The sequence below is a fragment of the Mesoplodon mirus genome (assembly GCF_964341445.2).
Source record: "Mesoplodon mirus genome assembly, chromosome: 3".
NCBI classification, from domain to species: domain Eukaryota; kingdom Metazoa; phylum Chordata; class Mammalia; order Artiodactyla; family Ziphiidae; genus Mesoplodon; species Mesoplodon mirus.
In genome coordinates, this window is record NC_138978.1 from 56,471,395 (window position 1) to 56,487,982 (window position 16,588).

The following is a 16,588-nucleotide window of genomic DNA, read 5'->3' on the forward strand; positions in this document are numbered from 1 at the left end:
AAAGGAGGTGAATTGAAATGTAATCCTTTTAACGTGTTTAAAGAAGTCGCAAAATCATGAGATGAATAGCATTGAGCTGATACATTTTTGTGACCTTGTGTGATTTTTTTGATAACTGAATTTCCTTTCTACCTGCAGCCTTCATCAACCATTTACAGTTCTTGGCTGCAGAGAGAGGAGTGGAGGCAGTGCCATGAGAATTTAGAACACAAATCCTACTGTTTTTCACCTCTGTTCTTTTCTTGTCTTCCCAAGTGTGCACAGGGGCTTGTGCAGCTAGAGATTGGAAGACTCCGAGCTGGTTCCTGGACCTCCTCGAGGAAGACATCACAGAACAGTCAGGTTGTTGATGGCGTCCCGTTAGACTGGCTCACCTGTCCCAATTGGGAGAAAGTTCCCCATTTCATAAATGATTGTTTGGAAATAATGTGTAATATACAGCATTTTCACAACACCAAGTTCGGTGTACTTTAATGTGTTTGAAATAAAAAGTGAAAGGTGGGATGGGAATTCATTAATCCCTAGATTTTTCTCTCCTTTATTGCCTGCATATGTTTTCTTAGAACCCCTTTTCTCTCCCACTATTAGTTCTATATTGCCTAGGCATTGCATGTACACAGCTGTGTTTATTTAAAAAAAGAAAGCAGTAACATCTGGTGGCAATTTGACCCTCATTAGCACAACATTGTTCTATTCATTCAATTAAATATTGCTATAAAGTTAACTTGCGAATAGCCACTCACACATGCTGAGAGCAATTAATGGTATATTCCTGGGAGAGCAAAGTGGGGGGAGGGGGTTCTCCTGTGGGAGGGAGGCCTTAGTGGGTGATATTTTGTGGGTTAGCAAACATCTCATGTTTATTTGCAAGGCTGATATAAGTGCCACTTTTTTTTCAACAAAGTATATTTCACTGTATTTTTTTTTTCATTGTAGTGGCTGACAAAATCAAGACGGTAGACGATATGTTAAGTCCCATTTGGTACATAATGAAACTATAGAAACTTACATGTGACCCCCAATCCCTTTTGTGGGTTATTAGATGGGCCTTTGTTTGAGGTTAAAAGCATGACTTTTGGTCTCCTTCCTAATTTCCTTAAAGCCACTCCAAGGCCTTTGTTTAGATGATGTTCTGATTTTATGGTTAGCACACAGGTGCTTCTAGAATTAAGTTAGCTGCCCCTTTTGCCTCATTGGTGTTAGAAAATGAGTGAAGAAAAAACGACATTGTTCAGATAGGTTCACAGATTAGTTGGCTTGTTTTAGATAATCATCAGAGCAATCAAACCCAATAAATATCATGTTAAGTTTGGAACTATTTTATCTTTATTTTTTGCATTTCTGGTTTATGTAATGGGCAGCAAATATCATGTGTACTAAGAGACAGTGGTGCAGTAGGATTCTAGAGGTCAGTAGTTGGTGAGGACTCTGACCAGACTTGTATCAAAAGTGGGAACTTGAGATGCAAAATAGTTGTCTTGGCTTCTTCCTTAATGAAAGATTCAACTTGAGTGATTTCATTGAAGCCCTATTGTACATAGGGGTTAGAATGCAGAATGAACAATACTGGAGACAAAATTTTTCTTCCTGGAGAGTAAGGGAGGGCAACACAGAAGGGGTTCAGTTGGGTCTCACTCCAAAAGGAGTTTGATAGACTGAAAAGAGAGAAAAGGTATCCCAGACAGAGGGTGTAGCATAGGCAAAGGCACAAAGGGGTACAAGGAATTCCAGTGTTTTAAGAAAATTTTGGACTGACAGGTGAGGTGGTAGGTAGAACTGGATTTCTGTCCTTGAGGAATGTATATGTGCATCTTAGTGATGAATAAAGTTTACACTCAGGTTAAATACAAAACTAACAAATTTAGAGGCTCTATTATTAAAGGTCAAAAACCCACCATGACCATTTATCTGTTATGTAAATGTGAGCTGTCATATTTCAGAAACCTGGGACGAAGTATCAATTACTTTTCTTTAACCTCTTTGCACAGAATTTTTATTTCAGAGGGTAGAAGTTTAATTCAATTTTAAGCAAAGCAGAAAATATATTTTATCCTTACTTTGTCCTTAAAATTATGACCTAGATGATATGAGAGTCTGTACTGATATGTAGCTAATGGGAAGAAGGCTTGTAGCAGGCTGTGAAAAGGAAGTGTCCTCCATCTTCAAGAATTGAATATCAGCCCATGACCCAGATGGAGAAAAAGAGGAACTCATTCCCAAACATTTCCCCTCCAAACCTTTTTAAAGCAGTCAGGACTCTCTAGGGGCACAGATTTCCTTCTGGGCAATTATAAGATAGGGAGACAGATGCCTCCTTTTGAGGGTCTAGGAGAATTTTAACTCGTGGACTTGGCCTAGAGAAAGTGGGTTCATTAAGAGGGATCTTCTAGCCATGGGGCTACCAAGGCTCTTTTTAAAAAAAGTGTTTTCCTACCAACCAGGAAAGGCTATCTTTACTCTGCAGAGGAAAATGTATAATGGTAAAAACACTTGAGAAATCTTTTCCTCAGATAACTGAGGGAGCACTGCCAGGCAAAGTTCATATTTCTAAAGGCCTTGACAAACACAATGTTCTGAGATTTTGTTTAGGCAAAGGTTATAATATGCTGTACTTCCTCATTTCTGAGTAGTTATCTATTATAGCACCATTGATTTAAATCATATCCTTTCAGGAAAAACATAAAAACACTCCTTTATATATATATCCATTGTGAAGTGTACTGATGTCTGTAACTTACTCTGAAATGAATTTTTAAAGACAAATTGAGTGATGAATAGATATGTAACAAAAAAATAGTAAAATATTAATTGGAATCTAGGTGGTGTGTCTACTGTATCATTCAACTTTTCTGTATATTTGAAATTTTTCATATTTAAGGAATGTTAAAATATTAAACAACTTTCATCATACTAAGGAAATGGATCAAATTATAATTTGTCAGGTAATAATTATGGTCTTAGGTTTACCTCAAAATTTTGAGGCAGTTAAAGCATAACCATGAGAATTTGGTAGAAAAAATTCTTTATTCATTAGTGGTGTCATTATTTTCTGCATTGGAAAGATCCTTCACTGTGCATATGATTTTCATTGCATATGATTTTCATTGAATAGCCACTAACCAAACATGACTATACATTATCTAAATTTATTTAAATAAACATTAGATTTATTTAAAAATGACAGTAATGGAGGTATAACAGATTGAGCTGAATTATTACCAACTCTAGGAAAATCTTTGAGGAAAAAAAATTTTAATATTCCTAAAATAATATATTCCCCTGATATTTACTGCTTTTTCTTACAGTTGAGGGTTCTATTTGATCAAGTTCCTATAAATCTAGATTTTATTATATTTGTTTTAGCAAAATAGATCAGTAATTTAGACAAAAAGAAAATAAATGTTGCCTGTAGCCCCAAATGACACTTAGTGGCATTAACTGATCATATGTAAACACTGTAACAGGCTAGGAAAATGTTTCTGATTTCATGTGGAGCACAAAAAGCTGAAATTACTGCATGTTTTCTACCTTGATGATTGAAACCACATATAAAAGCACATATAATGGAGAAAGTAGTGGAGCAAATGTTAAATGGGATTGTTTAGGGTGATAAGAGAGGGAGTGTGAGTAATTTTCGTTTTCTTTTCTGGCCTCCACAGAATTTTCTATTACATGGTTATGGTTACTTCAGTAAGTAAAATAGTAGTAATTAGTATGAATTTCTAAGACTGACCACTGAGTTTCCTTTTCAGCAGAGTCAGCACAGCACACACAGCAGCCTTCATCCTTCCCTTGCTCCTGTTATCACCAGCCTGCAAAACCTGGTCGGCACAAAAAGAGCTTTGGATCCTTCCCCAAAAAACTCAGGTATTACTTGAGACACACCCTCAGCAAAATGATCCTGTTACCCAATTAAAAAATTTTTTTTTTAATTTTTATTGGAGTATAGTTGATTTACAATATTGTGTTAGTTTCAGGTGTACAGCAAAAATATTTTTAAATCTTTGAACATGGCCACATAAGCCCCAAGCTTTCTGAAAGGCCTGTTCTAAAGGAAGGAAAGCCATAGAGATTCATTTTTCGAATGTGCCTTTAACTTTACACATGAAAAAGAGAAAAGCGGAAACCTAAAGTACTTCATAAAGTAAAACCATTTCCAGAGAGAAAATTTTAAAATTACAGGTCCCTCGAGGAAGGTCAGAAGTGCATATCCCATCATGGGTGGGGTGGGGAAGGCATCTTTTTAAGCCTTTCCTTGGGTAAGGTTATCTTTGAGGTGGAAAAATGTGCAGTGAAACAAAAATGGCTCACCCTCCAAGCCATTTAATCACCATATTCCAGGCAGCGGCTGCTACAGGCCATCAGCTTTTGTCAGACCAAATGATTACGGCCACATCTATCTCAAACAGAGAGGACGTTTAAAATAGAGGATATAGCCCCTGATTGATAGTCACCAGTTTGAATTTTGAGAAAGGGTATAATGCCTGCTTGCCTCAGTATTCCCTCCTGAAAGACCTAGAAAATGATACCATTTTCATGGGACAATATTATATCCTAAATATATTGTCTCTTACTTTTAAAAAGTTAATTTGTTGTTTCTTCATAGGCACAGATGTGGGACTAAGGACCATTGAGATAATCAGGGTAAGTCAGTTATTTTGCTTTTTTTCTAATTTGTGTTACATAATATGTACATCTTTCCCTCAATACAATATATTGTATTGTTAGTGTGTTCTTTTAAGTTACTGAAGGCAGTATATGGTCTATGTAACACGAGCAGTCTTAGGAAAATATAGTAAAGCACATACATGACCACTGTGAACTTCTTGGTGCACCACATTCACTTCATTTTGTGCACTGTGTTTAAGTTTTAAAAAACAAAAATTGGTATCATATTAGACATACTCTTGTAGCTTGTCTTTTTTACTTTAAAGCATGGACTTTTAGCCATGTGAATATTTTTTGACAGCAGATGGTATGATTTTTGTCAGTTACATAGTATTCCATTGTATGAATGTGCTATAATTTTTCTTAACCAATGTCCTCTTATTAAACAATTAGCATACTTCTCAACTTTCGCCATCTTTTATAACAAAATGTCTTTGTACTTTCCTTTTGGCTCATATCATGGGTGATTTCTTTAGGATTAATTCTTAGAAATTAAATTGTTGAGTCAAAATCCACACTTGTTTAAAGGCTTTTATAATATAATGCCAAATTGCCCCTCTGAGAAGATTGTGTAAAATGCATTTCAGTTCATAAAGTTGTCAAATCCTGATTTTCAGACTCCTGATAATCCTGTGCGATTTTTCAGACTCCTGTGTGATATCCAGAATATTGGCAAGCAGTTTTATTTTGCTTATTCTTACCATTAAATTTGGGATTCAAGCAATAGTGAAAAACATTATGACCTTGTTGTAATCATGGATCAACTTCAATAAAGTGATATCCAGCTTAACTTAGTTCTCTGGACTCAATTATAGTTGTGTTTAAAGACACTCTACCATTTATTAGCTCTATGACCTTTGTCAAGTTACTTAACCTCAATTTGCTTATCTGTAGATTGGGGGTGATAACCCTTACATCACAAGGTAAATCTTGTTGTGTGGATTAAGTTACATACAGTATACTTAGCATAGTACCTAGTTCATCATGAGTGTCCAGGAATTCATTATTATTAACTACAGCTTTGACTAAATCTGCCTTATTTGTTCCCAGTATCTTTCCACCAGAGTGGCAACTCAAATGTTCCTCGTATGGGGAAGTTAAATGTACCAACATGTGCATAATTATGGATAAATTAAGGAAACATCACAAGGATTTGAACAAAGCCAAATTATTCCATAAATTTCTCCTCATTCCAAGATTTATAACATATCATTTTATGTTTCCTTAGTCATTTCAGCTGCTTGTTTTCACAGGCTTTTATAAAAAGGCCTGCTCCTACCCACCCTGTTCTCCCACATACAGTCCGAGCAGAAACTTTATAATGAAACACATCTTACCATTTGCATGTAGGGTTTTACTATTGATGCATTCAGAAAATAGAAGCTAGACAGAAACACTTTGGAAAACAGAATATTAAAGTTGTTGTCATTTTGTTCTTTTTCCTTTGTCCAAGTTTATCGAGGTCAAATTGAAACTCACTAACCTGTGTATGTTTTTAAGTGATCAGGTAAAACTGCAGAAGCCTTGCAACCCTGTAGGTCCCTTTTCTGCAACCACTCCCCTAACATTTATGTCATTGTTGTCATATGTTTACATCTACATAAATTGAGAACCCCACCAGACAATGGTATCATCTTGGCTATAAACTGTCCTGCATATTTGAAAAAACTTAACAAGAAATTGATCACATTTTACTGGTTCTTTGCATGTTGAGTAACTTAGGGGTTTTTCCCAGCCCTGGTGAATGTTATGCTCTGTAGACTCTGAAGAATGCTGGTGTTTATGTTTTAGCAGGCATCCACCCAGTTAGACTCAGACTGCAAGTTATGTCACCTTTTGTAAGTGGTGGTTCAAAACTCAGTTCAGTTCCCGAGTGTGGGTCTGTCCCTCATATACGTGGCTTAGACTGAACCTGAGAATTCTGTGGATTCACTCACAGAGGGACAGGATCCCCCTCTCTGACTCTCTCTACTCTAGTTTTCTTCCTTCATTCTCCAGCCATCAGGGCTCCTTTTCCTGGTTCCTCTGACCAGAAAGATGGGAGTTAACATCAAAGTTTTAGCAGTTTGCCCCACCTTGACAGCTCCTTGACTGGGTCTTGTCTTCAGGACAAAGCTGCCAGGAAAACAACTGGGAAATACACCCTCTGCTGTCGTTTCTCCAAGTTTTGGGTCTCCACCACAATTTCTTTGAGTTTCTTTACTTTTCAGAAGTCTCAGGTAGTTGTACTTTAAATTTTGACAAGAGGTCTTCATTTTCATCAGTAGGAGAAGGATGCTATAGAGTGTGTACACCACCATGCTGAAACTGGAACTTGTCATTTATTCTTTTAGTGATTTTTAAAATGTTAACCCTGGGATATAAATGTGGGGGAAACCTGCACAAAGGCCAGAATCTCTTCACCAGGGTTGGAGTGAACAAAACTGCCTCATCTCATAATCTCAGAGAACATTTTCGGTCGCATGTTACTTCTCTCTCCAAACTCTGTACTCACTACAGTGGGTGTCTTCAAAGATCCTTTGTTCTAGCATAGTCCTGCAGCTCTTCCAGAGCCAAGTGTGTTTGTTCACACCCAGAAGAGCATGAGATGTGCAGTAATTGAATTGTAAACACCATATGAGGACATACTTGCCAAGTCTGCATCAAAATTGGCCACTAAACTGAGCAGTAGCATAGGGTTGTTTTTCTTTGTTTGTTTTTACTCCTCCTGTTGCCTTTTCCTGAGCCCTTTCTGTGGGCCAGGACTGCACTATATCACCTCATTTAATCCTCAGATCAACACTGTGAGGTAGGTGGTTTTCTTCCCACTTTATGCGTAGGAATGGAAACTCTAAGAGGTTAAGGAACTTCTTTAGCACCCCCAGCTAATTAAGTACTCCAGCTAATTAAGAGCTGAAACACTGGTCTTTCTGACTTCAAAGGCGCTATGGTTAACTCCTAGGTTACCCTAGCCTCCTGCATCATGGAGGGATTTTATTCAACAGCTATCTGGGGACAGTCAGGTTGTGCTCTTTGTTAAACATATAAATAAGCCTTGTTTTCCTTCGTTTTTTAGGAGCTCAGCGATGCCCTTGGAATCAGTATTGCTGGAGGAAAAGGAAGTCCCTTAGGAGATATCCCAATATTTATTGCCATGATTCAGGCCAGCGGTGTGGCCGCACGTACACAGAAGCTTAAAGTAAACAAAGGGGATGGTGAAGTGCTCTCAGCATGTGATGTGGTGGGTGGGAGAGGCCAAGGCAGCTAGGGACACTGTGTTTAAAACTGGAATTCCAGCAGCTATCAGAGACCCACACTGAGGGCAAAATGCATTAGAGAAAGTTTATACCTGAAATTCATTATGTCCCTTAACATATAAAAATAGTATCATTTGTGTCAAAGCTTCTCAGTGAAAGAAGAAATTGCAGCTCATTTGCAAAGCCTCCCATATCATTTTTAGCACCTCATTCCACCCAAAATTGATTTTCACCTGAGAGATTTGACCTTGGACTCTTCCTTCCACCAAAAGAATCAACATCCTTATGAATTTTTCCCCCATCGCTCCTTAATCTTAACTTAGGTAGAAAAAATAAAGCAGAAAACATTTGGCTTCCTCAATAGAGCTTTATTGAACAGGTAATTTGTACACCCCACTATTACTGGCAAATGGATGTATGCAACATTACCATTACCAAGGTACAAAGGTGGCCTGCCGGGCCTTTTAATAATCAAATCTGACCCCTTTCTTGTTTCTCTGATTGGTCTGTATTTGGGGAAAACCATAAAAATTCCTCATGCTTCTGGAACATGCATACACAATAGAGACACAGAATCTTCACAATAGCCACAAATGGGAAATATGACTTACAAAGAATTTTAAGCATTCTTCTCAAATTTAATTTTTCTTAATGATAGTGATTTTTCTCCCACTTTTGTACCTTTAGGTTGGAGATCGGATTGTCAGCATTAATGGGCAACCTTTGGATGGGCTGTCTCACGCGGATGTGGTTAATCTGCTGAAGAACGCCTACGGGCGCATTATCCTGCAGGTATTGCGATCAATGGAACTCGCAGCTGCGAGAGGCAGATAAGTGGTGTGCAAAAAAGATTGAGCGTCACTGGCAGGAGGCATCACTGCCCAGCAGGGTGCCTGCCGATGTGAATTATGAAGGTTGAAAGCAAGAAATTATTATTTGTATTCAGAAATTCTTTAATGCCACCCATACAGGCAGTGAACCTGATTATATGAAAGCATAACAAGGGGAGAAAAATTACCCTTTGCTTCACATGATAAATCAACAAGGCTTTTAGCTTCTGGTGTTCTTTTGCAAATCAAAGTTTGCAAGGAATAGAAAATGATTTCTTTTCTTATGCCCCAAAACTGTGTCTGAACTGCCCAAGTGCTGTTTCTTCCACTCCTTTTAAAGGAAGGGAAAAGTAACAATGCTCTTCCTCCTGTAGCATAAATGGTTGCCAACACTGCTAAATGCTCACCACATAGTAGTCATCAACTAAGGCAGACAATCATATTTCAGCTGTGGTCCCCAAGAGTATTGTCCAGAGGCACAGGGAAATATACCAGGAAGTAAAAATGAGGTGTGCTGTTAATCACCCCTCCTTCGATTTTAGCACTTTGAATATCTCTGAGATTGATATCGTGTAGTGAGTGAGAGGCAGCATACTGGCAGCCAGTTTTGTTAATAAGTTCCTCCCAAAATGTATGATTATAATCACCATACTTCTGTAGGGTTAGTATTAAATGGTTTATAGGTAAAAAGAATAAAATCCACCATTTTGTATCTCAGAGAGAGGGCAAGCCAGCCCCTCTAATCATTCTAGCCTTTAAATAATCAGTTCGAATTGAAAAACCATAACTTTGGGGAGGACCAATTTGTGGTGCTCAACTCTCACATCTCAAATGTCTAAGTTCAAAGTGCCAAAACAGACATTTAAGAAAAAGTCAATGGCTTTCAGTACATAGGAAGGGAATCGTAAAGTACTGCCAGTGGTTTCAAGGGAGTTTATGTGATAGGCAACATGTTATTCAATGATCTGGGTCCCCAAGTTTCTGTTGAACACAAACAGGAACGCTGTGTGGACTGGCTGTAGAGTCGACTTCCTTTGTCCTCATCCTCATGGGTTACCTCTCGTACCACCTTCCACTGCTCCGTCATCCTCAGAACCTGCAAATCCTTGGTTTTTTTTGTTTGCAGCCCTTGCTCTTCCTTCGAGTTATGCTGACCCCTAGAGGCCGTACAAGTGCAACTCTTCAATCTCAGAGCTGTGGCCCATTAGTTATACAGAATTTTACCAGGAAGTTATCAAATGATAACTATGTCAAGAAAAAAAAAGTGTTTCCCTTAGCAGAATCTAGTATTATTAACATTTTTATATACCAGTATAATTTGTTCAGCTCCACCTTCTTCACAAAGAAATGAGAAGACACGGTGTAAAAGTGTAACATTACGTAAAATACTTTAAGTGGAAATGAACTCATGCTCTCCCATGAAGAATTAACCCTTCATTCAGCCAAATACTTTTGAAGGGATTCCTTATTTTTCCTATTTCTGCATTTTAAGAAAATGACTTTTGGTTTCAGAATGTTCTCTTGTGTTAATCACATTAGTTGGTGATGTTATTTTGTAACAGGTGCTGTTAAAAACTTAATGGAATCCTTTGGGGTTTTGACAGTTGTGATCTACACAACTCTGGGTATGGAGCACATGTGCTCTCAAAGGCTTTAAACACAGAACTCAGGGAATTCTTACGCCCTGCAACAGACGCCTTTCAGTTGCATAGTCGTATTCACTTTAATTAAAACAATGTGCATGGAATGGTACCAGCAATACAATTATCACAGCTGACTTGTCAGTAGGTAATCATTTTTATTATCAGGTGAGCCAGCCCATTGTCAGAATAGTAGAGAAGGTCAGATAGTTGTGTCTGATGATGTGGAAAAGACTTATTGTCGGTGCATATGGGAAGCGGTCAGCAAGTGCTGATGGCACAGGGAAGATTAGGTCTGGGTCAGTGGACTGGAGGGTGCAGAAGGGGAAGAGAGTGGAGGAGACAACTTCTAGAAGCTTCTCCCCATAGTTTAAATTGCTATTGCTAGGTATAGTAAGGAAGTAGATATTTCTGCCCTTAAAGTCTGATGGTTTCTTACTGTCAATTATAGATTGGTCAGTGGGGATTGATTTGGGTATAGGGGTCATTTCAAATGTTCTCAACTATATTTGCTTCTGTAGTCTGATAGTTTGCCTGGTTTAGTTCTTTTGTCTATGAACTACCATAAAACCTTTTTTTGGACAAAATCAGGTAACCCAGACTCTCTTCTAGAAAATTTTGTTTTTACCTCTTTCTTTGACAATATAGAAGATAAAAAGAGCACATCAGGAATTTTTGTCACTAAATGAACTTGTGGGGTTTGTTCTGGGTCCAAACATTTTAGAATGTAGAATGTGGATGGAGGCAGCACTAACTAAACCAGGGAATATAGGAAGGGCATGTTGGGAGAGAATTGTATTTTGAGGCATCCAGGTGGAGATATCCAGCAGGCAGAGGGAATGGGCTGCCAATACTCGGGGAGACTTCAGTGCTGGAAACAAGATAAATAAAGCCATCTGAGATTTCTTGGGGTCGACATCCCCACTGCCTGGCACATTATACTTCATAGATATTGGTTGAATAAATGAATGTAAACAGTGGAGACAAAGAGGATCAAGGCTTGGAGTCAGCAGCAACTATGGAGAGCAGGAGAAGAGAGTCTGAAGTCAGGGAGATTAACTAAGGGTCTTTCTACAAAGTACTTTGGAGGTCCTTGGGGACACCCTCCAGAACACAAAAAACCTGATGTAAGAGGGCCCAACTGCTGGTTAGGAGAGAGAGATGTGTCATGTTCAAGATAATATAGAGAAAACAGTGACTTCTCTTGTGCGCCCTCTTTTGAAAATGGAAGAGAAAAAATAAGACACAGGATTAATTCAGGAGGTCCAGTATCCAACAACCAGGAGTTTAAAAAAGAAAAGCAGAAAAATAGAAAAGAAATGAAATAAATTTAACTTAAGGCCCATTAATCACTGAGCAAAATAAATAAAAGAAGAATAATACCTGTATACTACATTCTAAAACTTTCAAAGAGAAAAGTATAAGCTACTTACAAAAGAACAAGAGATTCAAATATCACCTGACTCTTTTTCAGCAATATATTTCTGAGAAAATTACTTTAGGATATACTCCAACAAAAGAGGAAACTAAGAGAGAGGGAAGCAGGTGGATCCAACGCTAAGGAACATGGAAGTCCCAGTACAACTGTGCAGCAGGCAGAGAGAACAACTTGTCCAAATCGGAGCAGGAGAAGGGGGCTCTAAGAGAAATGCCTCTGAATTAGAGGAACAAAAGAGGAACAGATAAATTACTTGTACGTTTAACTGAATTGGAGGTTTAAGATCCAATTAAGTTGGAAAATTTGGGGCTGAATTAGTGATAAGTATATACAAATTAAACAAAATAAGATCATTATTGACCTTGAGGACAATAAACTTATACCAAAAAAAGAGAGAGAGAGAAATGTAATCCTAGTATAGTAGTTGGCTCAGTATGAATAACATTTATATAAACATAAGTCATAATAAAACTGATAGAACAAAACATTGTGATGCATGAAATATTAGTAGCATGAGAGTTTGAGATGTGTTCATGGAGAGGAAAATATAAGAGAGTTAAATCTTTAAAGTTGAAATAAGAGTTTCGGAAATCATTAAAACTACAAAGGTTTAAGTATATCTAAAGAAACATAAGAAGGAAGTAGAACTTAAAAATATAAAAGTTAAGTGTAAGATTTTGACAAGCTGAATTTTTCATCTGTTGGAATAGGAGTCTATTGATGTCATCAAGATGATAAATTTCAAAATAGTTTTATAAAGCGTATTATTTAGCTTATACCTCTAGAATTGAAAAGAGAAATGTTCAGTGTGTATCTAGGGAATGAGTGTTGAATTTTTTTTAACATGTACTGTAATACTTAATTTTTAACCATGTGAACACAAAAGGAAATATACTAGGAAAGTATAATAGAAAACAACCAGGAGTTAAGAATACAGGTACTAGACCCTAAAGGAGAAAAGAATTTTAAGAATAGCACACTTGAGCAGAAGCAAGGAGAACTACAACCCTGCAGCCTGTGGGACAAGAACTACATTCACAGAAAGATATACAAGATGAAAAGGCAGAGGGCTATGTACCAGATGAAGGAACAACATAAAACCCCAGAAAAACAACTAAATGAAGTGGAGATAGGCAACCTTCCAGAAAAAGAATTCAGAATAATGATAGTGAAGATGATCCAGGACCTCGGAAAAAGAATGGAGGCAAAGATCAAGAAGATGCAAGAAATGTTTAACAGACACCTAGAAGAATTAAAGAACAAACAAACAGAGATGAACAATACAATAACTGAAATGAAAAATACACTAGAAAGAATCAATAGCAGAACAACTGAGGCAGAATGGATAAGTGACCTGGAAGACAGAATGGTGGAATTCACTGCTGCGGAACAAAATAAAGAAAAAAGAATGAAAAGAAATGAAGACAGTCTAAGAGACCTCTGGGACAACATTAAATGCAACAACATTCACATTATAGGGGTCCCAGAAGGAGAAGAGAGAGAGAAAGGACATGAGAAAATATTTGAAGAGATTATAGTCGAAAACTTCCCTAACATGGGAAACGAAATAGCCACCCAAGTCCAGGAAGCACAGCGAATCCCATACAGGATAAACCCAAGGAGAAACACGCCAAGATAAATAGTAATCAAATTGGCAAAAATTAAAGACAAAGAAAAATTATTGAAAGCAGCAAGGGAAAAATGACAAATAACATACAAGGGAACTCCCATAAGGTTAACAGCTGATTTCTCAGCAGAAACTCTAAAAACCAGAAGGAAGTGGCATGATATACTTAAAGTGATGAAAGGGAAGAACCTACAACCAAGATTACTCTACCTGGCACGGATCTTATTCAGATTCAATGGAGAAATCAAAAGTTTTACAGACAAGCAAAAGCTAAGAGAATTCAGCACCACCAAACCACCTTTACAACAAATGCTAAAGGAACTTTTCTAAGTGGGAAGCACAAGAGAAGAAAAGGACCTACAAAAACAAACCCAAAACAATTTTAAAAATGGTCATAGGAACATACATATCAATAATTACCTTAAACATGAATGGATTAAATGCTCTAACCAAAAGACACAAGCTCGCTGAGTGGATACAAAAATAAGACCCATATATATGCTGTCTACAAGAGACCCACTTCAGACCTAGGGACACAAACAGACTGAAAGTGAGGGGATCGAAAAAGATATTCCATGCAAATGGAAATCAAAAGAAAGCTGGAGTAGCAATACTCATATCAGATAAAATAGACTTTAAAATAAAGAATGTTACAAGGGACAAGGAAGGACAGTACATAATGATCAAGGGATCAATCCAAGAAGAAGATATAACAATTATAAATATATATGCACCCAACATAGGAGCACCTCAATACATAAGGCAACTGCTAACAGCTATAAAAGAGGAAACCAACAGTAACACAATAATAGTGGGTGACTTTAACCACCTCACTTACACCCATGGACAAATCATCCAAAATAAGAATAAATAAGGAAACAAGCTTTAAATGACACAATAGACCAGATAGATTTAATTGATATTTATAGGACATTCCATCCAAAAACAGCAGATTACACTTTCTTCTCAAGTGCGCATGGGACATTCTCCAGGATAGATCACATCTTGGGTCACAAATCAAGCCTCAGTAAATTTAAGAAAATTGAAATCATATCAAGCATCTTTTCTGACCACAATGCAATGAGATTAGAAATCAATTATGGGGAAAAAATCGTAAAAAACACAAACACATGGAGGCTAAACAATACATTACTGAATAACCAAGAGATCACTGAAGAAATCAAAGAGGAAATCAAAAAATACCTAGAGACAAATGACAATGAAAACACAACGATCCAAAACCTATGGGTTGCAGCAAAAGCAGTTTTAAGAGGGAAGTTTATAGCTATACAAGCCTACCTCAGGAAACAAGAAAAATCTCAAATAAACAGTCTAATATTACACCTAAAGGAACCAGAAAAAGAAGCACAAACAAAAACCCAAAGTTAGCAGAAGGAAAGAAATCATAAAGATGAGAGCAGAAATAAATAGAAACAAAGAAAACAATAGCAAAGATCAATAAAACTAAAAGCTGTTTCTTTGAGAAGATAAAATTGATAAACCATTAGCCAGACTCATCATGAAAAAGAGGGAGAAGACTCAAATCAATAAAATTAGAAATGAAAGAGGAGAAGTTACAACAGACACCGCAGAAATACAAAACATCCTAAGAGACTACTACAAGCAACTCTATGCCAATAAAATGGACAACATGGAAGAACTGGACAAAATCTTAGAAAGGTATAACCTTCCAAGACTGAACCAGGAAAAAATAGAAACTATGAACAGATGAATCACAAGTAATGAAATTGAAACTGTGATTAAAAATCTTCCAACAAAAGTCCAGGACCAGATGGCCTCACAGGTGAATTCTATCAAACATTTAGAGAAGAGCTAACACCCATCTTTCTCAAACTCTTCCAAAAAATTTCAGAGGAAGGAATACTCTCAAACTCATTCTATGAGGCCACCATCACCCTGATATCAAAACCAGACAAAGATACTTCAAAATAAGAAAATTACAGACCAGTATCACTCATGAATATAGATGCAAAAATCCTCAACAAAATACGAGCAAACAGAATCCAACAACACATTAAAAGGATCATACACCATGATCAAGTGGGATTTATCCCAGGGACGCTAGGATTCTTCAGTATACGCAAATCAGTCAATGATACACCATATTAACAAATTGAAGAAGAAAAACCATATGATCATCTCGATAGATGCAGAAAAAGCTTTTGACAAAATTCAACACCCATTTATGGGTAAAAACTCTCCAGAAAGTGGGCATAGAGGGAACCTACCTCAAAATCGTAAAGGCCATATACAACAAACCCACAGCCAACATCATTCTCAATGGTGAAAACTGAAAGCATTTCCTCTAAGATCAGGAACAAGACAAGGATGCCCACTCTCACCACTATTATTCAAAATAGTTTTGGAAGTCCTAGCCACGGCAATCAGAGAAGAAAAAGAAATAAAAGGAATCCAAATTGGAAAAGAAGAAGTCAAACTGTCACTGTTTGCAGATGACATAATACTATACATAGAGAATCCTAAAGATGCTACCAGAAAACTACTAGAGGTAATCAATGAATTTGGTAAAGTTGCAGGATACTAAATTAATGCACAGAAATCTCTTGCATTCCTATACAATGATGAAAAATCTGAAAGAGAAATTAAGGAAACACTCCCATTTACCACTGCAACAAAAAGAATAAAATACCTAGGAATAAACCTACATAGGGAGACAAAAGACCTGTATGCAGAAAACTATAAGACACTAATGAAAGAAATTAAAGATGATACCAACAGATGGAGAGATATACCATGTTCTTGGATTGGAAGAATCAATACTGTGAAAATGACTATACTACCCAAAGCAATCTACAGATTCAATGCAATCCCAGTGAAATTACCAGTGGCATTTTTTACAGAACTAGAACAAAAAATCTTAAAATTTGTAATGAGACACAAAACACCCCGAATAGCCAAAGCAGTCTTGAGGGAAAAAAACGGAGCTGGAGGAATCAGACTCCCTGAGTTCAGACTATACTACAAAGCTACAGTATCAAGTATCAAGACAATATTGTACTGGCACAAAAACAGAAACATAGATCAATGGAACAAGATAGAAAACCCAGAGATAAACCCATACACCTATGGTCAACTCATCTATGACAAAGGAGGCAAGGGTATACAGT

The 16,588-nt window shown here is 37.2% G+C and overlaps 1 protein-coding gene across 5 annotated transcripts in view; it reads left to right on the forward strand.

Annotated features, from left to right (window-relative positions):
• The window catches only part of PATJ (PATJ crumbs cell polarity complex component), a 353,136-nt gene that overhangs the window by 317,988 nt on the left and 18,560 nt on the right, over positions 1-16,588 (forward strand). For 4 of the 5 annotated variants that reach the window (XM_082616407.1, XM_082616410.1, XM_082616411.1 and 1 more), the window contains 5 exons: positions 256-342; positions 3,753-3,867; positions 4,607-4,644; positions 7,724-7,846; positions 8,592-8,696. In XM_082616407.1, the coding sequence (XP_082472533.1) occupies positions 256-342; positions 3,753-3,867; positions 4,607-4,644; positions 7,724-7,846; positions 8,592-8,696 (468 nt within the window). The remainder of the gene's footprint in view (positions 1-255; positions 343-3,752; positions 3,868-4,606; positions 4,645-7,723; positions 7,847-8,591; positions 8,697-16,588) is intronic. The other variant, XM_082616409.1, reaches the window with a different exon arrangement.